Genomic DNA, 25,869 nt, shown 5'->3' on the forward strand with positions numbered 1-25,869 from the left:
GTTACTCTCCTTTCAGATCAATGTATCTTTCATAACCAATCAGGCCCAAAACAACTCAAAAGTGTATTTTAATCAGAATTTTGGTTACCTGTCTATTTGCATTCTGGTGCTATAAGTATGAAGGTCATAATTTTATTGGATTTCCTGATTAGCTTTTGCAACCATCCATAACATTTCAATGATCTGTGTAGGCCTTCCAATCTCTCTTTGCATCTCTGCTACTTTCAGCTTTGTACTCTTCAGAAGAATGAGTGTAAGATGTGGACCAAATGTCTCAACTGGTTGATCAATGGGAAGGTTTGATCTGGTATGTTTCAGTAAGTATTGACTCATCCATGCTCATTGCTTTCTTACCCACGCTCACTTGAAGGAACAATCTGGGCCTGTAATCAGGCCCAATTCAGTGAGGCTCTCTGAAACCTTCCCACAGGATTCAAACCCTACCCCAGAAATACTTCGATGTTCAACTAAATCACAGAACCAACCAATGCACTTTGTGAATATTGCTGACACTCATGAATATTGAATTGAATTTTTAAAAAATATTAGATCATACTATTGATATATAAAACGCAAACAATTAGAAACATTTAAGTTGTCTATTAAGTACATTTAAATTATTTCAAACAATTTACAACCTGAAACTTACTCATCTCAGTTGAAGCTGTTTCACTCTATTAAAAAAAACAAGTTTTTAGACCTGCTCTGTGTCTAATCTAATGCAGATTTAGAACCCTGATTTCCCGAAAGTCCTGGGAACTGCTGGAAACTAGGGCTTCCTTGTTTGTGCACGTGTCTACAGAAATGACTTGTCTCATGAAACTGGCCCGATTTGAAACTTGCATTATGGATTAAACAGCTATCTTTTTCTTTATTTTTCAGGACCAAAATAAATAATTGATTAAGTCAATTATACCCCAGCCGGGAGGTGAGGGAGGAGATTGCTGAGCCTCTGGTGATGATCATTGCATCATCAATGGGGATGGGTGACATTCTGGAGGATTGGAGGGTTGCAGATGTTGTTCCTTTATTCAAGGAAGGGAGTAGAGATAGCCCAGGAAATTATAGACCAGTGAGTCTTACTTCAGTGGTTGGTGAGTGGATGGAAAAGATCCTGAGAGGCAGGATTTATGAACATTTGGAGAGGCATAATATGATTAGGATTAGTCAGCATGGCTTTGTCGTGCCTTACGACCCTGATTGAATAGATTGAGGATGTGACTAAACACATTGATGAGGGTAGAGCAGTAGATGTAGTGTATATGGACAAGGTACCCCATGCAAGGTTTATTGAGAAAGTAAGAAGGCACGGGATCCAAAGGGACATGGCTTTGTGGATCCAGAACTGGTTTGCCCACCGAAGGCAAAGAGTGGTTGTAGATGAGCCATATTCTGCATCGAGGTTGGTGACCTGTGGTGTGCCTCAGGTATCTGTTCTGGGACCTTTACTCTTCATGACTTTTATTAATGACATGGATGAGGAAGTGGAGGGATGGGTTAGTAAAAGGTTGGGTGTGTCATGGATAGAGTGGAGGGCTGTCAGAGGTTACAGCAGGACATTGATACGATGCAAAACTGGGCTGAGAAGTGGCAGATGGAGTTCAACCCAGATAAGTGTGAAGTGGTTCAATTTGGTAGGTCAAATATGATGGCAGAATATAGTATTAATGGTAAGACTCTTGGCAGTGTGGAGGATCAGAGGGATCTTGGGGTCCGAGTCCATAGGACACTCAAAGCAGCTACATAGGTTGACTTTGTGGTTAAGAAGGTATACGGTATATTGGCCTTCATCAATTGGGGGATTGTGTTTAAGTGCTGAGAGGTAATGTTGCAGCTATACAGGACCCTGGCCAGACCCCACTTGGGGTACTGTGCTCAGTTCTGGTCGCCTCACTACAGGAAGGATGTGGAAACCATAGAAAGGGTGCAGAAGAGATTCACAAGGATGTTGCCTGGATTGGGGAGCATGCCTTATGAGAGTAGGTTGAGTGAACTCGGCCTTTTCCCCTTGGAGCAGTGGAGGATGAGAGGTGACCTGATAGAGGTGTATAAGATGATGAGAGACATTGATTGTGTGATAGTTAGGGGCTTTTTGCTAGGACTTAAATGGCTAACACCAGGGTGCACAGTTTTACGGTGCTTGGAAGCAGGTACAGAGGAGATGTCAGGGGTAAGTTTTTTATGCAGAGAGTGGTGAGTGTGTGGAATGGGCTGCCGATGACTATGGTGGAGGCAGATACGATAGGGTATTTTAAGAGTCCTGGATAGGTACATGGAGCTTAGAAAAATAGAGGGCTATGGGTAACCCTAGGTAATTTCTATAGTAAGGACATGTTCGGCACAGTTTTGTGGGCCGAAGGGCCAGTATTGCGCTGTAGGCTTTCTATGTTTCTATGTAACTTCACATTTGCTTACATTCAAATCCATTCAAAGTTTCTCTGGCATTATTTAATGCTTCACATATTCATCCTCTGGTTGGATGAAAAGTTTGAATCAGTCTATCCTTTATTATAAACTCTAATAATTTCCCACAATTGCTGACCTCAAAGGAAACTGCCTACAAAGGTATGTGGCATGGACTTCACCTTTGTCAGCATGTTGTTTTCAGCTGTCAGTTCTATGAATGCCTTGCACACAGAAAGAATGATCAAGCAGGTTGAGCAACCAAGCACACTGTAGAATTTTTACAAAATGCTAATATTGAAACATGCACAAAGGCAAAAAAATCAGTAATCATCTTGGAAAAATATTTTGGAATGTTCTCCTTAAAAAACATTTCAGGCACAAGGTGCTAATTTCAGGGCTTTTAACAGTGAAAGTAGTTCCTGAATATCTTTACTTAGTTATTTCCTGAAGACCTTTGTTTTGTTATTTCCTGTTTTATGGAGATTAAAGTAGAGAAAGATGCAAAACAATATATACCATGGAAAGGGCTGAGTTGCAGCCAGCTAATTTACTGTTAAACTTTACAAGTTTTAAATGTATATGTACATACATACATAAATTAATTAATTAATTACACACTACACCTTTACAGCTACAAAAAGAGTCATTTTCGGTCTTGGATGATTTTAGTCAACTATATCCGAGATTCCTGAAGTTTAGTCCCTTCAAATGCATATTCAAATACAAATTACTCATGGATCTGACTGTATGTACCTCTTTCTTTTAATGTAAATTCTCCTTTACTCTTTCGTTCTTTTGCCAAATGTTTTATGACTCTTTGGTTTCACTTAACTGATAAAGGAAATTTCTCTGAAAAATAGCTGTACTAGGCTGTACTTTATTTGTTTTAATGAGTATAATCAGATTTTTTTCCAATCTCACAACATAACTGAACTCACTCATTCACTGGCATCTTCTTGATATATCCTCTTCACTATCCTTTGGGGCTTTAATATACTTTCCAATGCGTTATGTCCCAAACTCTATACAATACACCAGTTGAAGGCTTGGAAAAAGATCAGTAATGATTTAGTGTGATCACCTTTAGTTTGTTTTCAGTATCTTGATATGAATCATTTTGGCAATGAGTTTGTCTCAGTTAAAAGGTGTCCTAATTTTTTAGTTCTCTGATCCTGCCACCAATTTCTAGTGACCTGGTTTCTGAAACCTGTGTCTAGGGAAATAGACCCATTCTTCTTACTCTATCTGACCACAAAGTTTTAAACATTTCCATTAACTCTCCCTCAACCTTTATGATTTCAAAGAAATCAACCCTCAGTAATACAACTTTTACTCATTGCTACAGTTTTTCAATCCTGGAAATATCTTAGTAAATTTCTTTTGCACCCTTTCAAAGCAATCACATCATTCCTGTAAATACGCTGACCAAGCCTGTATGCAGAACTCAAGCTGTGTAACTTTTTGTATAAAGGTCTAATATAACCTCCATGTTCATGCATTTTACACCTCTATTACTAAAGGAAAGCTTCCCATCACAAATTTCTTTTCAAACCATCTTATTGACCTGTCCTGCTATCTTTAAGGATCTCTACATAAGCTCCAGATTTCCTCTGCTCCCTCATATCATTCTACATCCTCCCTTGCTCTGTTTCAATTCCCTAAATGCTTTACCTCACACTTCCCTGGATTAAGTTCCATCTACCAATTGCCTGTACAAATAACCAAACCATCTGTTATAACCTAATGTTTTTTCCTCCTGTCAACTCCATGGATAAATTTATAAATCAGGTAATATAAAATTTGACCCATTCTCTTGAACCCCTTGGGTTTTCACTTTTTTGATCAATATGATATCTGGGACCTAGTAAAGGCCTTGTTAAAATTCATGTAGACAATGAATGCATCACTCTTATTTACCTTCTATGTTACACATACATGTGATCCAGATGTAGGGTTATGATCCAAATGCCAATAATTCCTTTCCTTGAAGATAATCGCAAATTTGGGCACACACTTTCAGAAAGTGTGTGCAAAGAGTAAGCACCCTAGTCCTGATGAAGGATCTTGGCCTGAAATGACGACTGTTTACTCTTTTGCATAGATGCTGCCAGGGCTGTTGAGTTCCTCCAGCACTTTGTGTGTGTTGCTTTTCATTATATATTTCCCTAGAATTCAGTGAAAGATTACAATAATGATTTAATGTTGTACTTAAAAGTCAGTTTATTTTCATATTTTTCCTTACTCTCTTTTTAATATAGATTATCATATGCTAAATTTACTTTTTGGATTGAGGTTTTAATTTAATTTTTATTTGCTTTATGTTAATAAGTCTAGTACTTTTGAGCTACTCAAGTACTTTGTACATACTCAGTAGGGGTTTTGAAGGTTTTTCCTTTTAAAATTTTTACTTTCTAAAGAAGTCACCTGTAAACTTGCCATCATGAAGCAATTTGTGAAGATGTGGCATGGCATCTAAAACCTTGATAAACTTCTATAGATGCGTGATGGAGACTGGGTATAGCATGGCCTGGCATGGAAACACCAATGCCACTGAACAGGAAAACCTATAAAAAAAATAGTGAATACAGCCCAGTCCATCATGGTAAAGCCCACCCCACCATTAATCACATTTATATGGAGTGCTGTCTCGGGAAAGCAGCATCCGTCATAAAGGACACCCACTTCCCAGAACATGCTCTCTTGTCACTGCTGACATCAAGAAGAAGGTACAGGAGCCTCAGCACTCACAACTGTAGGTTCAGTAACAGTTGTTACCCCTCAGTCAGAACTAGAGGGGATAACTTCACTTGCCCCATTGCTGAACTGTTCCCACAACCTATGGATTCACCTTCAAAGACTCTGCATCCCAAGTTCTCGATATTTATTGTTTGTTTACTTTTTTTTGTCTTTCTTTTTGTACTTGTACAGTTTGTTGTTTTTTTTTTGCACAGTGGTTGATGTCCATCTTGTTGGATGTGACCTTTCATTGATTCGTGTGTGTTGTATTTACGGTGATTGTTCACAAGAAAGTGAACCTCAGGGTGACGTATATGTACTTTGATAATAAATTAACTTTGACAGACTCACTGTATCTCAAGTTTGCTTTCCAATTAGTCAGCCAGTTTGGAAACTTCTTTCAATATCACTTTCTTTTATTTATTTAAAATTTGTTTTTTTTTGTATTTTCAATTCTGAAATTAGTCAGCTTTAAGCACCAATCTCATTATTCCATTTTTTGAATTGCTTTACATTAATTAATCAATCAACATTTATGGTTGATAAACAAGATGTGGCTCATTATGTATCATCATCAACTCAGCCAACAGTTGAATACTCAATCCAGAGAAGTGAGTCTCTTTACTGCTTTACTGATGAAGATATTAAACTACAGACCTATCCACTCATTCAATTGACATCAAAATATGCATGTCATTATTTTGAGAAAGAACAAAGGTAATCCTGATGTCTGTTAACATTTAAACCTCAACCAACATAATGTCAAAAAATCTAGCCATCCAATTTCTGAATGGACATTGAACCCATGAACTCTACTTCATTTCTTACTCTACTTCACTACTTATTTAAATATTATATATATTTTTTTCTGGAATTCATTATTTTTTATTATTATGTATTGCATTGCACTGCTGCTGCAAAAACAACAAATTTCATTACATACGCTGGTGATATGAAACCTGATTCTGATTTACAGGCATCTCCCTCATTATACTTGTGGTCTAGTTTTTCATTTTGTCTGAGTTATATGCTGGTGAATTCTTAAGAGTAATAGAACCATAAACACAAAAATAGGCCATAACGGCTCACCTCGTCTATGTGGACTGTGACACCTATTTTCACTAATCCCATTTGCCAATATTAACCCCACATCCCTCTATGCCTTATAAACGGATATGTTTAAAGGGGATGTAACAATGTTTATAAGAATCAGAATCAGGTTTATTATCACCGGCATCTGACATAAAATTTCTTTACTTAGCAGCAGCAGTTCAATGCATACATAATATAGAAGAAGAAAATAATAATAATAATAAATAAATCAATTACAATATACATATATTGAATAGATTTAAAAATCATGCAAAAAACAGAAATAATATATATTAAAAAGTGATGTAGTGTTCAAGCGTCCAATGTCCTTTTAGGAATTGGATGGCAGAGGGGAAGAAGCTGTTCCTAAATTGCCGAGTGTGTGATGCACCATCAAGAACTCACTCTGAGACGTAAAGGCGAGATATCGGCTTTTATTGACTGGAAGAAGGAACAAGCAGTGAGTGACCACCATACTACATCCTGGAGACCGGGCTCAGGCCTCAATTGCCTTTATACAGGGGTCTGTGGGAGGAGCCACAGGAGCAGTCAGCAGGGAGCGTGTCCAGACAGGTGTGCCTTCAGACTTCTGTACCTCCTACCTGATGGTAACAGTGAGAAAAGGGCATTCCCTGGGTGCTGGAGGTCCTTAATACTGGACGCTGCCTTTCTGAGACACCACTCCTTGAAGATGTCCTGGGTATTTTGTAGGCTAGTACCCAAGATGGAGCCAACTAAATTTGCAGCTTCTTTCAGTCCTGTGCAGTAGCCCCCCCCCACCCTTTAACAGACACTGATGCAGCCTGTCAGAATGCTATCAACAGTACATTTATAGAAGTTTTTCAGTGTATTTGTTGACATGCCAAATCTCTTCACATTCCTAATGAAATATAGTTGCTGTCTTGCTTTCTTTATAACTGTATTGGTGTCTTGGACCTGGTTAGGTCTTCAGAGATCTTGACATCCAGGAACTTGAAACTGTTCACTCTCTCCACTTCTGATCCCTCTGTGAGGATTGGTATGTGTTCCTTCATCTTACCTTTCCTGAAGTCCGCAATCAACTCTTTCATTTTACTGACGTTGAGTGCCAGGTTGTTGCTGCACCACCACTCCACTAGTTGGCATATCTTGCTCCTGTATGCCCTCTCGTCTCCATCTGTGATTCTACCAACAATGGTTGTATCGTCAGCAAATTTATGGATGGCATTTGAGCTATGCCTAGCCACACAGTCATAGGTATGTAGAGAGAGAACAGTGGGCTAAGCACACACCCCTGAGGTGCACAGTGTTGATCTGTGATATGTTTAAAAGGAATATATCTAAGTATCTGTCCAAACATCTTTTAAAATCAATATTGTATGTGCCTTCTACAACTGCTTCTGGCTGATCATTCCAGATAATCACTACCCTCTGTGTGGAAAAATGTACCCCTCAGATCTCCATTAAGTTTCCCCCTTTTCACTTTAAACTAGTGCTGTCCAGTCCTATACTGAAAAACAGAATCCGTCTAACCACCTTACATATGCCCCACATTATTTTATAAACTACAAAGTCACACCTTACGAGAAAGTGTGGCAGCTCTTATTGGCTGTCCCCAGCACATCTCTGGGTGTGCTGTTTATTAATGCAAGCAACATATTTGGTTGCTTGTTTCAATGAACATGTGGTAAGTAAATAGGAATCTGATCTATAGTCAAATAATTATAATCACAGCCTATTTAACCGTTCTTTGTAACTACAGACCATTCTTGTCATTCATTGCTTTGTAACTGAGTATATCATGGAATGAAGTACTGAATTTTGCAAAAGAAAATCTTGTTTTGTTTTGAGTGTATGACTGCTAACCTCAACTTGAAAGTGATGCAGTCTTCAACTTCTCTGAACTATGGATACATAGAAACAAATCAAGGTTTTTACTCTTTATAAATGATTCGTGCTGTAATCTCAGGTATGGGAATTTGCTTTGTTTTACATCTGCCTCCACAACCACATAATAAATAATTGTCACATGGGTAAGGTCCTGAATATTCTGCAGCATTTCGGAGCTTTATAACACTGTTTTATTGCGGACTCAGGAATATCACAGACAAGAGGAATATTGCACTCAAGCAACACACATAAAATGCTGGAGGATCTCAGTAGAGCGGGCAGCATCTATGGAAAAGAGTACAGTCGACGTTTCGGGCCGAGACCCTTCATCAGGACTCACACTGGAATGTCATGGTGTAGGCTTTGACTGCAGTAATGCAGCATTACTGTACGACTAAGTCTAGCATACTACTGCAATACAGTTTGTTTTAATTGTGCCATTTATTTACTCTAGAGCGCTCATTCTTTCATATTACTTGACCATCGAACATGTATGGTATTGATACGCGAGAAATATATTTAGTGGGACTGTTGAAGGCAAAATGATTAATTTAACTTTGTTTGCCGCTTTTATCGAGATAAATATAAGAAACATTCTGCACCATATCTTCAGGGGCGTGTTTGCTGGTCCATACCGACCGGATAGGCTTTACCCCTACTCCCACCCCGGGACCATAGTAACAAGCTACCTGAGGGCGGCAGCTCAGCTCGCTTGACAGTGACGTAATTGGGCAGCCTGTCTGTCAATGGCTAGCATGGTCAATCGGAGTGATGTAACTTCCTGTAGTAGCTTCGGTTAGTGACGCAGATGTTGTCTAATCATTAACGAAGGAAATACAACAACTGGGTGGAATAGAAAGTGGAAAAGAGAACGCAAGCCTTTCCACGAGACCGGCCGGACTGTTTGAACAAGTTACAGCAGCATTCTCCGACGTGACGGCTGGAAATAAACCATCCCGGGATAGTCGGTGCCAAGCTCCGCTGCTTGGGCCCGAACAAGTAAGTGAGGGACTCGGCCTGAGTTCGACTTCAAGCGGCCGCGTATTTTTGTCCCGGTGACGGCTCGCGCTGAGCATGCGCGGGCGGCCCCCACTGCGCCTGCGCAGCGCTCGCCGCCGGCTGTGGTGCGCGGCTGGTCGGCGGGGAGGATGGGGCTCCCGTGGGCGGCTGTCGGGAGGCCTGGCTGGGCGCGACGCTGTCCCCCTTTGAAATAATAAAAACACCGCGCATCTAAGCAAACACAATAAAACCATGTTCAGATGAAAGGTTTTGTATTTGTAATTTACGGTCGTAGCTTTGTTCTAACTTAATGTTGTAACTGCACGCAAAAAATGTCACGCATTGTTTTATTTGGACTCGTATAGTTGGCGCCTCCTGCAATTGTGGAGGACGAACATTTCCGGAATATTAAGTCAAGGCAAATGTTTTGGTGGTTGCACTGAGTTTTGATAGTTATTCGCTGTCTAGTATTTTGGGGTGGCTACAAAGGAGATCGCACACCATTCTAGAAGGTTATGGAAGTATTTTCTGCGAAGCTGTTTGTAGACTTTTTTTGCTGTGGAAGTGTTTGTTGTTGAACACATCTAGTCATCCTGAATTAGAACAACTCAGCCTTCATTAAACCCTTGTTTTAAACTACGCACTGTCTTCAGGAAGTTTGCATATAATTTGCCCCTGGCCTGAGACATAATTTGGCATTTAATATACCCCTGCGTTAATGCTGTTGAAGTTGAGACGCCCTTGGTAACAAATATTGTTCTTTAGAAAATAAATCAGAAAAAAATTGAGGTAAATTTTATTTTCGATTTTAAACATTTCAGGCTGGCAAAATGCTCTTAATAAGGAATTCTGTAGTCTGCAAACGTTTTAATAAACTATTATTGATTCGTACATTTACAAAAAGTAACTCCCCATCCCAATTTCTGATATTTCGTTTTAGATTTAAGAGTTTTCAACAGCTCTATATTTAAATTTGTAACCCCAAGGTTTTAATAAACTCACTTCCGAGTTAAATTGGGTTCCTCCAATGCTTGTGTATTTTTGAGAAGATGGAGGCATTACTAGATTGTAATCAGTTGGAAAAGCTGACCTTTATAGTGAATCCACTTTCATGCAGTCGTTCTGATTTAGAACATTAAACCCTTAGTACAAACTTGGAGAGCCCTCCTTCATGGTGTTTTTTTGTATTGCATTAATCTTAGTAAGTTATGGATACAGAATGTCGTTATTAAACTTTAGTAAGCTGGTAATTAATAATGGTTATAAATTAATTAGAACATTGTCTTGTAAAATGGATTACCAATATTTCAGTTTTGACTCTTTCTGAGCATTTTAAAATTTAGTTTCTTAGTGTTGAATGCTGAAGGAGATGAGGTGGTTTTGATGTGAGTTTGAAAGTCATTGGAACCCATGAATGTGGTTAATCTATTGGGGATTTTGCCAGCAGTTTTATGAGAGAGTTATTTTTGTCTGGCGATGACAATGACTCAGCAAAGTCTTTCTTGCCTTTAATGTTTCAAATGGCTCTCTGAAACTGTTTATAAGGATAGGTGCTGAGTACAGATATTGTACTGTAAACCATGATTAATGTTGTAAAGTTTTTAGTTTTTTAGGTTATGTTAATAAATCACAACTTTTAGTAGTTAGGGTAAAATTAAATATTTAATTGGAGAAGTGCCAGCTTCTAGGAGTTGAAAAGGATTTGGTCCAGGTGAATCACAATTCCATATTTACTGAAAGTTTGAGCTGAAAGAAACACTCAGAGAAGGGAAAGTTAAGAGTATTTCTGAATGCTTGCGTTTTGGTCAGTAGGGTTCACCACAAATATATCATGAATTCTGGTGATGATTTCCTCTTCCAATATTTACCTTCATTCATATCCAGACCGTTACAGTCTACCATACTGTCCAGTGGTTCGCAAATATTGTGCCTTCCTCTTCCCCAGGGGTTGGTGAGATTTCCTTAGATCGGGGGTAGTGCAAGGTAGCAAGGAGCAGATGAGGGATTACTGGCTTAATTTAAGAATTAATTACTTATAAGCATTTGATCCTCAGTGTCTCAATTGAATAAAATGAATGTGTAATGACGTAATCTCTTGCTAACCCACCGTTCTTTTAGCCTTTGCTCAAAGCAGGTTATAGGTGTTGAAAAGCAGTGTGGTACTTCTATATTTGGCATATCATGAGAAATTTGGATTGAAGAAGTAGTGCTATTGTCAGGCCTGGCCTGAGCATTATTGCGATTCACTAATGTAGTATAGTGTTAGGCAGTGTGATTACCATACTCTATTCAAGCAGTGATAAAATTCCTGTGAATTAGGATATGGTGTTCAATGGGGGTAAAGTTCAGAATCTGCCTTTTTGAATGGTCTTGACGTTGCTTCTGTAGCCCATGGCCCAACTGAGATATCACTATCCCATTTTATGTACTTTCAGGCAAAGAGTCAGCTTTTGTCTGAGCTATGATATGTCATAATTTTCTCCTTTATTGAAAACATCACTTGAGGTGATTGACTGTGGTTACTAATTCATAACATAAATGGCTGGAGCAGACCAAATGAAAAAGTTTTAGACAACATAGTATAGAGTATCTGAAATACGGATTTATACCAGCATGAAGCAACCAATGTCAGCCAAGGTCTCTGTTGTGTGAAAAAGTTTTTTTTTTCAAATGAGGCAATGAAGCCATCCTGGCTCTGAACATCTGAAAGAATACATTCTGATAAAGCAAATAAGATCTTAGCTTATTTTCAGGCTCTTTCTGAAAACTTTCAGAAATGGAAAACGCTTAAACATGTTTTCCAGCAATTCACAACAAAATAGTGATGCTTCATACAACATTTCATTCCTAAATGTGGAAAGCACCATACAGTTGGAGAAGAACTGATTCTGCTTGCAGTAAGGGAAGTTCTGAGTGTGGTTTTTCTTAAGTCACCAGACCAAGTAAATGATTCTGCTCAGTAACAACTCTGTTCAAAGATGAATAATGAGAATGTGGAAGACACATTGCACAACATACTTAGGGCAACAGAATTTGCTCTGCAGTTAGGTGAGTCAGCTTTGCCGGGCAACAAATCTGCTTTTTGGTTATGTTTGTTTCATAAAAGATGCAAGTATGGTTCAATCGTTGTTGTTTTGCAGGGGAACATTCTTATTTGTGCAACAGATGGGGCAGTTTCAATGACAGGATGCCACCACGGTGTTGTAACTTTTCTTTAAAAAAAGCTGGACCTAACATAATTACACAGAATGATAAATCACAGACAGCAACTTGTTGCAACAAACCTAAGTGATTGTCCACACAGATCATTAAATACATTTATCTCAGCAGTAAACAAAATCAAATTCTGTGCCTTCAGTTCTACACTATTTTAAGAGCTTTGTATTGAGAATGATGGAGAGTTCGAATGCTTGCTGTTGCACACAGAAATCAGGTGCCTCTCAAAAGGAAATGGCCTAAAATGGTTTTATGCACTTTTTGAAACTGATAAAAATTTTTGAAGACTTGAATGCGTCATTCAGAAATTGACTCAAAAATATTAGGCATAACATTATTTTTTTGCCAGAATTATTCCCAGGCTGCTTGAGATGCCTTTTGAAACTGATAGCATTCTTTGGGGACTCAAATGCTTCATTTAGTAATCAACTCAAGAATATTAGGCGTGACTGCTTATTTGCCAGAATTATTTCCAAAGTCCAATGAAATCAGTCTTCAGTTGCAAGGAAATGATGTGAATCTTAACAGTCATCTCCACATATCTGTCCAAGTTAACCCTATTTAAGTGCAATATTGGCTTTTGACCTTTTCCAGTTTCTGAGTCTGAATTGGAAGACAAAGAATACCCGATGATCTCAAGTATACTGTGCCCACTTGGATGTGTTGCATAAAGACATGTCAGAGATATATTAGGATCTCTATCCAATTTCCTGATTGGGTAATAAATCCATTCCTGGACACCTTGTAATGAGGAATAAGCAGGAAGGATGGAGGAAGAACTGAACACACTGAGTTTGAGCTGAAGCTGAGGTTCAAAAACTCATTTTACGACTTTTGATTGCAGAAAGAAATTTAACCGCTATCATGTACTTTGGAAAAAGGTCAAGATGTTCTTTTTTTGCCTCTCAAACATCATATTTAGTGGAGTGTGGTTTAACTGCAGTTGTCCAACTTTCAAAGCAACAAAGTAGTCTTTAAATTACTGAACATGGGGATCTGAGACTCCTGCGTGATGTTCAGTCAGACATTGAGAAGCTGAAATCACTGCATCAAGTCCTTTCATCTCATTGGTGAAAAAGCAATGAAGTAGTGAGTAGTTGGACTACTAATGTATGCTCTAAAATTACAGTAAAAGTTTTTGTTTAGTCTGGGAGGCAAAGAGGTGGTAACACAACGTTTGTAAGCACTGTTCTAGTCCAATCAATGCTGTTAGTGAACTTTAAATTCCTTGGACGTTAGTATTGTTCAGCAGCATTTTGTACTTATTGAAAATCCATGCAGATGATATCTTCTGCATTTCCTCCCTTGAGCTGTAGTAAAACAATAATTTTAACAAATGAATTTTGGACCATTTTTGAAACCATAAATGTCTGCAATTCTGTAAATGTAATTTTGGATGACATTTTATTTTTGTGTGTCGGCATACTACAAGGGATGTAACAACAGCTTTTTGACCTTTAATATGGCTATGGATAAGGGTAGGAGCAGTATTTAACTGTGGGAGGGCTAATTACATTGGTATAAGGCAGGAACTTTGGCGTGTAAATTGGGAACAGATGTTCCTGGGGAAATGCACAGCAGAAGTGAGGAGGCTGTTTAGGGTTATGGATAGGTCTTCCCAACGAGACAGGAAAAAAATGGTTGACAAGAAGTGGAACAGTTAGTTGAGAGAAAGAAGGAACCATATTTAAAGGGTAAGAAACAAAAATCAGGCAGTGCTTTTGAGAGTTAAGTTAGCCTGGGAAGAGTTTAAAGTTAGAGTACTTGAGAAGCTTGGCAAGTAGGATTCAGAAAATCCCTAAAATATTCTACATGTATGCAAGGAACAGGAGGATGACGAGAGTGAGGGTAGGACTGTTCAGGTATATAGGGGAAGAATGTGCCAGGAGGTAGGGAATGTCTTTAAATTGTTTTTTTTTGTTTCTGATTTCATCAGGGACTGGGACTTTGACAAGTATGAGATTTTTGTAGAATAGGTTAATGTGCTAAAGCATGTCAAGGTTATGAAAGAAGCCATGTTGGAGCTTCCAAAAAACATTGGGATAGATGAGTCTGCAGGGCCAGTTGGTTTATACCCTAGGTTGTTGACTGTCATCTTTGCGTTTCCGTGGCAAACAAAATATTGGATAACTGCAAATGTTGTTCAAGAAAGGGTAATTGAGATGATTCTTGGAATTACAGACCAGTAGACTTATTCAGTGGTGGCCACACTATTGGAGAGGATCCTTGGGGAAGCATAGTCAGCATGGCTTTGTGAGGGGGCAAGTTGTGCCTCATGAAGCTGATTAAGCTTTTCAAGGCAGAAACAAAACAAATTGAAATTAGAGCAGTGGACATGATGTTAGATGGATATGATGTAAGATCTTTGAGGTTCTGTATGGCAGGATTTCCCAGAAAGTCATAATGCATGGGATCCATGGCAAGTTGATTGTGTAGAATTGGCTTTCCCACAGAAGGCAGAGAGTAGAAGTAGATGGAAAGTATTCTGCCTCGAGGACTGTGACTGTGCAGGGCTTTGTTCTGAGATCCTTCCTCCTTATGATTTTTATGAGTGACTTGGATGTGGAAGTGGATGGGTCAGTTAGTAAATTTGCAGAGGATATGAAGGTTGGGGTTGTTGTGGATAGTGTAGAAGGTTATCGTAGGTTACATGGACATGATAAAAAGCTGGGCAGGGAAGTTGCAGATGGAATTCAATCTGGTAAAGTGTGAAGTGTTATACTTTGGTAAATCAAACTTGAAGACATTACATGTTAATAGCTGGATTCTTAGCAGTATGGGGGAACAAAAATAAAATTTAAAATGTAGTGTATGTAATTGTATTGTGTCATAAAGAGGCAATACATTTCATGGCACGCTTCCACCCCCAAAAATAAACATGAAAGTTCAAATTAAATTTATTATTAAATTACCTATATTTCACCAGAGCCAACCCTGAGATTCATTTTCTTGTGGGCATACTTGATAAATCCGTAATAGAGTAATAACCATAATAGAATCAATGAAAAACCACACCAACTTGGGCATTCAACCAGTGTGCAAAAGATAACAAACTGTGCAAAAACTAAATGAAACAAATAATAATAAATAAACAATAAATAGGAAGAACATGAGATGAAGAGTCCTTGAAAGTGAGTCCGTAGGTTGTGGATGTGATTATGAATGTGATTATTGGTCAAAAGTGCTTAATTTGACCATACTGCTCCGTAATATTTGAAACTTCCGTAGGGAAGCTTATGAAATAAATTTTATCGTGTGTGTATTTCTTTTAGTTGAATATGATGGAACATGAATTTTTTGATTAGTTTGAACTGTGTATACTTTTATACACAGTGAAAGATGTTCAAATTCATTTAAAAGAAATCATGGCAAGAGCATTAGACTTCATTATTATTGTACTAATCCTCTAAAATGTATTCTTTGTTTTATATAACACATGCAATAATAATCTACATTAAACAATTCTGCCAAGCATTTGAATAAACTTAACATATATGTGTGAAGTAATTCAGTGGTTTGTTTTGGAGTGTCTTTATAAAGGCTTTGCAATTTAAAGATGTACTTGCATTTCAATTGGATAGAGAAGAAAAGGGAAAATTAATGCTTTTAAGTATAAAGTCCTTTTTTAAAAATTAGCCATCCTGTACCATTTTTAATGTATTATTTAGCACTGCCTTGCTAATAATGCTATTTGTTTTCCTTTTAGGTTAATTACCAAGAAAGATTGGACATATTCTGTGTTTCTTCAATGAGGAACTACAGGTTGATCTTTTGCCACAATCTCAAGCAACCATAGCTGGCTAAAAAAATGCTTATTCACTAAGGGTGATTGGTGTATAAGTTGTTTTTTTCAGTGGGTGTCTGTGCTCAAAGGTAAGTTTCTTGATGTAAAGCAATACTTTTTGATCAGTTATGTTTTCAGGTTTTTGTATTTTCTACCCAATGGGAGGGGGAGAAGAATATCTGGGTGGACAGAACTGTTATGGCTTACTTGCCTTATGTGCTGTTACTTGTCATCCAACTAATAGTGAGGAACACTAGAGAGGAAAAAATAAGTTTTGCTTCTCTCCTTTGTGCTCCCTTACAAAATTAATTTATTTTGTGTTGCAAACCTGAATCTAATGTGAGGATCATTGCGCAGTGTAATTTTACTCATTCTCTTAAAATGGCGATCAAGCAATGCAGCAATGTAAACTGTTTTGCCTGGCAATCTTGGTTTCAGTTGTGATTCTTTTTTCCAAGGAGGAGTGTTGGATGCTTGCATAACTAAGTTCTGCTAAACTGGATTAAAAAAAACAAGATCTAGAGTGCTTTTATTGAGTATTTATCATTATCAGAGCTCTTGCTACATTTGTTTTTGCAAGAATAATCTAAATAGTTGTACCATTTAAAGAACTAGAGGTAAACCAGGCATTTTCTTTTGTTTGCTTGTGATGAGGATTTGTACTGGAATTTGAGCCTTTTAAACTCAAATGGATTTTAAAATGATGCCTATATTGTATTTCATAGTAATGATTTAAAAGTTTGCTAGAAAGTATGTTTTAAAGCATTTTGATTAATTTGGGCAAAATATCTGGGAACTTCAAGTCTACTTCAAAGGTTTGATCATTTCACCCAATTACAGACATTTTCAATATTCCACCCATGCTTCTCCTATCACTTTCTCTGCTATTTGGACTAACTTGCTTTTTATTCCCCAGCAGTTATGATAAAGAGTCTTTGATTATGTTGAAATGTTAACTATTTTCCACAGATGTCTGATTTGTTGAGTCTTTCCAGTACTTTCTGTTTATTTCAGAAATTAAATTCAAGCCTTTCATTAAGCAAATATAAAAGTTGATTTTCTGAATTAAAGCTTTCATTTTTAGATTATGGATGTGCAATTTTGGAGATTTCTCGGTTTTAAAACAACTTTGATTAAGTTCTTAAATTTTATTCAGCTCTTATTCCAGTTTATGCCGTAAGTTTTGTTTTGGAATCCAAATGTGTATGACACATTCAACAAATGCACACCAAAGTGCATGGTTTTTCTCCTCGTTCCTATTACTGAGTTCTTAATTAACCACAACACTGTATTTAATGTTATATCGTACTTTGCAGTCAATACAAAACAGTCACTAACCTCAAGTACCTCTCTTCTTGTAAGATATAGGAGCAGAATTAGGCCATTCAGCCTATCAAGTCTGCTCTGCCATTCCATCATGGCTGATTTATTAATCCTCTCAAAACCACTCTGCTGCCTTCCCCTTGTAATCTTTGATGCCCTTGCAAATCAAGAACTTGTAAACCTTTGCTTTGAATATAACCTTGATGCCTTGGCCTTCACAACAGTCTGTGGCAATGAATTCCACAGATTCACCACCCTCTGGCTAAAGAAATTTTTCATCAATTCTGTAAACTTTTCCCATCTTTATAACTGCTTGTACAGTGTCCTGGATTCCGTACATTTTCTAATGTGCCGAACTAAAGCCATTTGCAACTTGGAAGTATTGTAGAAATTCTAATGCTGCTTTATCATGATGTTATTGTAGATAGCTGAATTGTTTAACCTGATTCTAGGGGCTCTGGTCTCCATCTTGGATGCTCTCAGGGTTTCTGATCTGCTTCAGCTGCTTTCAAGCTTGCTGAGTGTCTACTAAATCCCAAGCTCTATTCTTCCCTTAAATTTTAAAATACATCCAAATCTGTAAGTTTACCTTCACTGTGCTTCTAGTAGTAGATTCCAGATCATAACTATAATTTCATGTATACTGAAATTCTGCCGATCACTGTGGCATCTTTTACCAGTTGCTTTACTTCAGTCTTCGGTCCACTGTCATTCTTGATGCTTTTTTTTTAACATCCCTTAAATCTTCCTTTTGCTCCTTTCTCTTGGATGATTTAAAAAAAAAATTGTCTTAAAATCATGAAGGTTTAATGGGATCTCACTGTTGTCCACTTGATTTATGAAGACCAGAATCCCATGTGAATTACTAACTTTTTGCAACCTATCCTGCCAAGATGAAGGCAATTGCACTGAAGTATCTCTGGTCCTGCACCCACTGGAGAATTCAATTATTAGATTTTTGCTCCTCTGTTTACATTGAATTGTATCACTTTGCACTCTTCACTGAGTTTCATCTGCTTTGTTAACATTCTATTGAAGTCTGTTGCTATGTTTATCCTCCAAGCCCATGTCTGAAAAATTCAATGTCTATCAAAAAAAATAGTAAATCAAATCCCAAAGAGTGCCACTGTTTACTGGGAGAGCACCCTTTTACCACGTCTTTGCTGCTCTGGGTCTTACTTCATGCTGCCGTCCTTCACCTCATTGTTCACGACCTGCCACCGGGAACACCAAGTTTATATAGAATGGACAACAGGCTTTTCTCTAGGGTAACCTCCAGTGAACTGTTCAAGAAAATAGAAACGGTCACCATAAATTATCAGTCTTGCTTTCAGTGCTGTTCTTGAAAGCCTTCAAATGAATTGCCATTGAGAATTTTAATCTCTTTTAGGCAGAGATGCAGTGGATTTCTGTTGCATCACTGTGGTCATTATTTCCTTTCGCATCTTTGTGCTCTCCAGTGCAGCATTTAGATTTTTATCACGTGAAACGAGTGACGTGTGCTTTCTTGGTACAAGCTGAGAGTGAACCTTGGGGTTCAGACCTGTGGTTCATAGTCAAAGCAGTATTTCCATAACAGAACTAAGTCGTTGAACTACTCGGGCAAACACTATTACACAGTTTTCAATCCCCAATTGGACAGGCAGCACTGACCATTGAAAACCGTGTTTCAGATGTATCCACATTGACACCGAGTATGCTAGATTTCCTCTGTTCCATGTCAGCATATGAACTCTCCCCATAGAACTGCCCTACACTCATGGCAACTTGAAGCCCTTAGTGCTTTAACTCTGGCTATCTTGGCTGCATTTTCTTTCTGCATCTTGACCAGCTCCATCTTTCTCTGAAGTTGCTCTTTCATCTGTTCCTGATTTCTTCAAAGCTGTTCCATTTTCTCTTCCTGGTTTCTTTGAAGCTGGCCCATCTTTTCCAATGCATGTTTATTCCTCAACGTCTTGTGTATAAAGCAGCTAAATTGGTCTCCATTCTAATGTATGCCGGTGCATAGCCTGATCTGCTAGCAATAGAACAAGCTGCATGCATGTTAGACATGCTGTCTTCAGCTTTATACATAGTCACAGCTTGTTCTGTGGCTTTATAAATATTTTCACTTTCCTCCAGCAATCTGACCTTCAATATTGCAAGTTTTAATAAAAAATATATTCTCACTGTTGACTTCAAGGTCACTGCTTCTGACTTGACTCGTGTTGTTTTCCAAGTGCAAGAACCAGATAAAACAATGACAAATTCAATTCGGTGTCGACAGTCAAAGCAGTATTTCAGTTCAGCATTTCAACAGAACCACGTGGTTGAGCTACTCAGGCAAACACCATTACACAGCTTTCAGTTCCCAATGGACAGGCAACATTGACTGTTCAAACCTGTGCTTCAAACTGAAACACTGGGCATGAACCAACAAAAAAGTTGTTACTTGCCCCAAGCTGGAATGCTAGTTTCTCAGACACGTCTGAATGCTGATGTTCATTTGGTATAACTGTCAAACTTTTGCTAACAGAATGTAGCAACCAAAACACTAGCGACACTTTGGATTTGTTATACTTGCATGATGCGCCCTCACTTCTGTGATTGCTCCAAAAGTCAAGGATGTGTATTTAATCCTTTATTAGCAATTAGCAAACATACAATCTTTAAGCAATGAAGCCTAAGCATACCCAAATGCCAGCTAAGCATAATTGAGCATTCAGCAACAGATACATAATATTCCATTGGACCTCAGCTTCCAAACTACAACGAAATAAGCATGAATGTGACTTATTCCTATTGCTTTTACCCCCCCCCCCCCACTCATGTGACTATTAACATAATAAATGTGCAACACAGGATACAATGCAGATAGAGAACATATGCATGGTTCATACAGTCAGCAAGCCCCTGCTTGGCAAAGGAAATGCTTCAAAGATTACACCAACATCAGCCTGAAGAAATTCAACATTACATCTAAAAACTGAAGACATTTCACTGGAGGAAATCTGTTCAAGAGGAAGCTGTGCTACATGAGAGTGACCTTTGCTGTGTTGCCGAGTACAAGTGGCAGCATGAAAAGAGAGAATGAACAACCAAAATATCCAGCCACTAACCACAGCCACACTGCACCAGAATGTGGATCCCAGACTGGCCTCTACAGTCACTTGAGGATCTACCAATCGATAACCCCTTAGGAGAGCATATTACTCAACTCGACACTTTACCACTACATGGATTTCAGCATTGCTTACCAAACTTCATTATGTCTTTATTTAATACCTTTTTGAAAATTCAGATGCGTGGAATAGGTGTTATACATCACATTTTATTAGCTTATTCTTAAACAAAAAAACATTGTGTTGGTTAAACATGATTCACCAAATTCAACTTGGAGGAAGTGCAGGTGCAAGGAAATACCATTTAGTAAATGGCCAGTGTTGTTGCGGTTCAAAGACTGTTAAGTTTCTTACTGTATTATATTTCTGACAAAAGGATAATCAAATTTCCATTTATTCCATAAGATGTTAAATATTGAGAACTGCGAATTGCCTCACTTTGTCATTAATGGCATCACTGATTCTGGGGGGTTGAGGTGGTGGGTGGTTGGAGTTTACTGGACTAGCAGTATGTAATGGTTCATCTTCTAATTCTTGAAATCAGAATTGCTACAGCTTAAAGGACTTTTAACCCTTAAAAGTGTATGTCTTTTAAGGTGGTTAAAGATTAGATGTGTATATCAGTTATATTCAAATGTTTAAAACTGACACCTAGTCTTTAATGTAATCCTGTAAAATAGCCATGAGACACCAGGTAAGGTTATTTGCTTCAAAACAATTGATTTGTGGATCATTACAGAATGTCTCTTGTGCTTCCCACTTTCTCCCTATTTTTTTCTCTAACCACAATTCCCCTCTCCCTACTCTTGGTCCACAGTAGAGACCCATATCAGAATTTGGTTTATCATCAGTCACATTTGTCATGACTTTTTTTGTGGCTGCAGTACATAATTAAAGTACTGTGCACATGTCTTGGACAGCCTAGCTACATATGTGCTTAAGATTTTTGTGCAGTACTGTATATGGGGTTGTGGGATGGGGAGGGGGGGGGGAACTACAGGAACTTAATTTACCAGCTGTGGCTTATAGAACATATGGACTCAATTCACAGCTATCTATGCTGAAGATTTAGTTCTCAAACATAGAAGAAAGGTGCAGAAAAAATATATTTTGTCATAGAACATAATGCAGTAAAGGCCCTTCAGCCAATGATGTTGTGCCAGTCTATAAACCTACTTTACAATCATTCTAACCCTTCTCTCTGGCACAGCCCATATCCTTCTATTTCTCTTGCATTTTTTTTTGCCTATTAAATCTTTTAAATGCTCCTATTGTATCAGTCTCTATCACCACCACTGGAGGTGTTCCAGGCACCCACCACTCTGATTCTTATATATAGTGATCTTCCTGTTCTTTGTATATATGTAGGATAAGTTGGTTTTCCTTAATCCTAGTTGCCAAGGCCTTCTCTTTTATCCTTATAGCTATCCCAAGTCTTCTCTTATTATCAAAACCCTGTATGACTTTTTTCCCTTCTTGAAGAAATGTACATCTTTCCATTAGCCAACTGTTCTTTCCATGTCTCCTGCTGAATGTATCCAGAATGCAAATTCTCTCTAAACAGCTTCCCCATTTCAGTTGTGCACTTACCTGAGAAAAGACCAATTTACACTCAAGTTCCTGCCTCATACCATCTAATTAGCTCTTCCCCAATTAATGCTTTCACATATCCTTAGCTCTTGTCTTTGTCTGTAGTTCAGAATCAGGTTTATTATCACCGGCATCTGATGTGAAATTTGTTAACTTAGCAGCAGCAGCAGTAGTTCAATGCAATATGTAATCGAGAAGAGAGGAAAAAAATAATAATAAACAAGTTAATTACAGTATACATATTTTGGATAGGTTAAAGAACAAAATACTGTATTTTTTTTTAAAAGTGAGGTAGTGTCCAAGGATTCAAGTCCATTTAGGAATCGGATGGCAGAGGGGAAGAAGCTGTTCCTGAATTGCTGAGTGTGTGCCTTCAGTTTTGTGTACCCCTTACCTGATGGTAACAGTGAGAAAAGGGCATGCCCTGGGTGCTGAAGGTCCTTAATAATGGACGCTGCCTTTCTGAGACACTGTTCTCTGAAGATGTTCTGGGTACTTAGTAGGCTAGTACCCAAGATGGAGCTGACTAGATTTACAACCCTCTGCCGCTTCTTTTGGTCCTGTGCAGTCGCCACCCCCCGCCCCCCCCCAATACCAGATAGTGATGCAGCCTGTCAGAATGCTCTTCATAGTACAATTTTGAGTGTATTTGTTGATATGCCAAATCTCTTCAAACTCTTAATGAAGTACAGCCGCTTTCTTGCTTTCTTTATAACTACATCAATATATTGGGACCAGATTAGATCCTTAGAGATCTTGATACACAGGAACTTTCATCTGCTCACTCTCTACTTCTGATTCATCTATGAGGACTGGTATGTGTTCCTTTGTCTTGCCTTTCCTGAAGTCCACAATCAGCTCTTTAGTTTTACTGACGTTGAGTGCCAGTTTGTTGCTGTGGCACCACTCCACTGGTTGGCATATCTCACTCCTGTATGTCCTCTTGTCACCACCTGAGGTTCCACCAACAATGGTTGTATCGTCAGCAAACTAGTAGATGGTTGTGCTATCCTATTGGGTCAAGCCCTGGGGCACAGGCCCTAGAGTCATTAGATTTTTGTCTGACAGAACCCGATAAAGCGACAGTACAGGTGGTTGGTCCATACCGAAGGTGCCTGGATCTTAGCTCAAGGGGACCATAGGTCGCCACACGGAGGTGCCCAGGCAGTGTGAGTGCAAATGCAAGTCCGCACCCATTCCCCCACCCCCCATAGAGAGAGTAGAGCAGAGGGCTAAGCACACAACCCTGAGGTGTCCCTGTGTTGATCATCAGCAAAGAGGATATGTTATCACCAATCCACACAGGTTGTGGTCTTCCGGTTAGAAAGTCAAGGATCCAGTTGCGGAGGGAGGTAGAGGCCCAGGTTCTGCAACTTCTCAATCAGGATTGTTGGAATGATGGTATTAAATGCTAAGCTATAGTCAATGAACAGCATCCTGACATAGGTGTTTGTGTTGTCCATGTGGTCTAAAACCATGTGGAGAGCCATTGAGATTGCATCTGTCATTGACCTATTGTGGTGATAGGCAAACTGCAAAGGATCCAGCTCCTTGCTGAGGCAGTCTAGTCATGACCAACCTCTCCACGCATTTCATCACTAGATAATGTACTGGGTGATAATCGTTAAGGCAGCCCATATTAGACTTAGGTACCGGTATAACTGGAGCCTTTTTGAAGCAAGTGGGAACTTCTGCCCATAGCAGTGAGGTTGAAAATGTTCTTGAATACTCCCACTAGTTGGTTGGCACAGGTTTTGAGCCGTACCAGGTACTCCATCAGGACCTTCCACTTTGTGAGAGTTCACTCTCTTTAAAGACAGCCTCACATTGGCCTCTGAGACGGATCACAGAGTCATCAGGTGCAGCTGGGGTCTTCACAGCTGTAGCTGTGTGCTCCCTTTCAAAGCGTGCATAGAAGACGTTGAGTTCATCTGGTAGTGAAGTATCGCTGCCATTCATGCTGTTGGGTTTCGCTTTGTCGGAAGTATGTCTTGCAGACCCTGCCAGAGTTGCTGTGCATCTGATGTTGCCTCTAACCTTGTTTGAAATTGACTCTTCGCCATTTAAATATCCCTCTGCAAACCATAGCAGGGTTTCTGGTACAGGCCTCGATTGCCAGACTTGAATGTCATTGATCTAGCCTTCAGCAGATGATGTAGCTCGTGGTTCATCCATGGCTTTTGGTTTGGGAATGTACAGCAAGTCTTTGTAGGCACTTAATCATCCACACAGGTTTTAATGAAGTTGGTAACAACTGCAGCCTACTCATCCAGGTTTGAAGCTGAATCCCTGAATACAGTGTAATCTGCTGATTCAAAGCAGTCCTGTAGGTACTCCTGTGCTTCCCTTGTCTGTACCTTCTTGGTCCTCACTGCTGGTGCTGCAGTCTTCAGTCTGTGCCTATACTTGGGGAGCAGAAGTACAGCCAGGTGATCAGACTTCCTGAAGTGAGGGTGTGGAATAGCACATAGGCATTCTTGATGGTGGTATAGCAATGGTCCAATGTATTGTTTCCTCTGGTATTGCAAGTGATCGATTGATGGAGGTTGCTTAAATTTTTTTCAGACTGGCTAAAATCTCCCAAAACAATGGTGAAGGTGTTAGGGTGCTCTGTTTCATGCAAGTTGATCCCATTGTTCAGGTAATCTAAAGTAGTGGTCATCAACCTTTTGAAGCCCAAGATCTCCTACCTCGCCCTTAGTGAAAGGCAAGATAGACTCCAAATTGATTACTTACTTGCATGCATGCTCACTGGGGCAGAAAAGACCGGAAGTAAGACCCCACAACCCGGAAGTAGAAATAACGTATGAACTCCGGTGGTCACCATCCTTTTTTATGCACTGCGGACCAGTTTAATATTGACAATATTCTTGTGGACTGGCCGACGGGGGGTGGGGGGTGTTAAACACGACTGGAATACAGCGATACTCGAAGCAGGTTCCTTATGTCCAGTCTATTCCACAATTTAGTTTACGTGGCTCTCAGCACTTGCCCACTGTCCCGCTTGTTCACGTTTTTAATACTGGAAAAAAACTCAGTGGGTTTGTCTTTAAGTGCGGGGTGCTTGAACTCGGGGTACTGAAGCAGTTTTGAGGGCTTCATTGCCTCATTAGACAGCCTCCAGGCCCGATCTTCAGCTTCCCGCCTGCCCGCCGCCTTGGCCAGGTGCGTCTGTTCCTGTACTGGGGCTGCGGCGGTTGCAGTCCGGAGAGAGTGACCGATCGAGTGAGGAATGCGACTGGACACGTCCGCCCCTCTTGTAGGATCTATCGGCCAACAAAACTTTCAGTCGATCGCAGCGCGGTAGCTGCTCTGCTACTTAAGAAATCCTGAGCCCGAATTAGGTCGCCTGCGAATATTTTAGCACCGGGTTATCCACGAACATTCAGTGTGCTAAACTGGTTTAGAGGCGATGCCCATCTGTCTGTGCTCCAGGCCGGTAGCAATGGTACTTCTCGCCGGCCACATGACACGGCTGGTTACCCAAGGCCAACCAGTGATCCCTGACACACTTGGGTAATGTTCTTGCATGGGATCAAGTTCAACAATGGGCATGACTGGGAATGAGGAAAGGTGCAGCTGACTCGTATTGTTTCCTTGCGGCCTGGTGGTTGGAGACCAGTGGGTGGCGGGGGAGCTACACGCATGCGCACTGGGCAGAAAGAACAGAACTAAAACCCTGCAACCCGGAAACAATCTCTCAACAGTATTTGTGTATTTTCATTTTTTTCGGGATCTACTGGGAAAGATCGA

General features: G+C 39.4%; 2 protein-coding genes across 2 annotated transcripts in view; one reads left to right on the forward strand and one right to left on the reverse strand.

Moving 5' to 3' along the window:
• LOC132405502 (thymosin beta-11-like) overlaps nt 1–9,100 on the reverse strand; it is a 29,574-nt gene extending 20,474 nt beyond the window's left edge. Inside the window, exons 1-2 of the mRNA XM_059990366.1 lie at nt 8,793–9,100; nt 7,274–7,398 (exon numbers count right to left, since the gene is read on the reverse strand). Of these exons, the coding sequence (XP_059846349.1) occupies nt 7,274–7,304 (31 nt within the window). The 5' untranslated portion in view covers nt 7,305–7,398; nt 8,793–9,100. The remainder of the gene's footprint in view (nt 1–7,273; nt 7,399–8,792) is intronic.
• Nucleotides 9,101–25,561: 16,461 nt separating this feature from the next.
• LOC132405222 (protein FAM13B-like) overlaps nt 25,562–25,869 on the forward strand; it is a 118,174-nt gene continuing 117,866 nt past the window's right edge. The window contains exon 1 of the mRNA XM_059989911.1: nt 25,562–25,632. Within this exon, the coding sequence (XP_059845894.1) occupies nt 25,562–25,632 (71 nt within the window). The remainder of the gene's footprint in view (nt 25,633–25,869) is intronic.

The sequence above is a fragment of the Hypanus sabinus genome, chromosome 15, assembly GCF_030144855.1.
Source record: "Hypanus sabinus isolate sHypSab1 chromosome 15, sHypSab1.hap1, whole genome shotgun sequence".
NCBI lineage: Eukaryota > Metazoa > Chordata > Chondrichthyes > Myliobatiformes > Dasyatidae > Hypanus > Hypanus sabinus.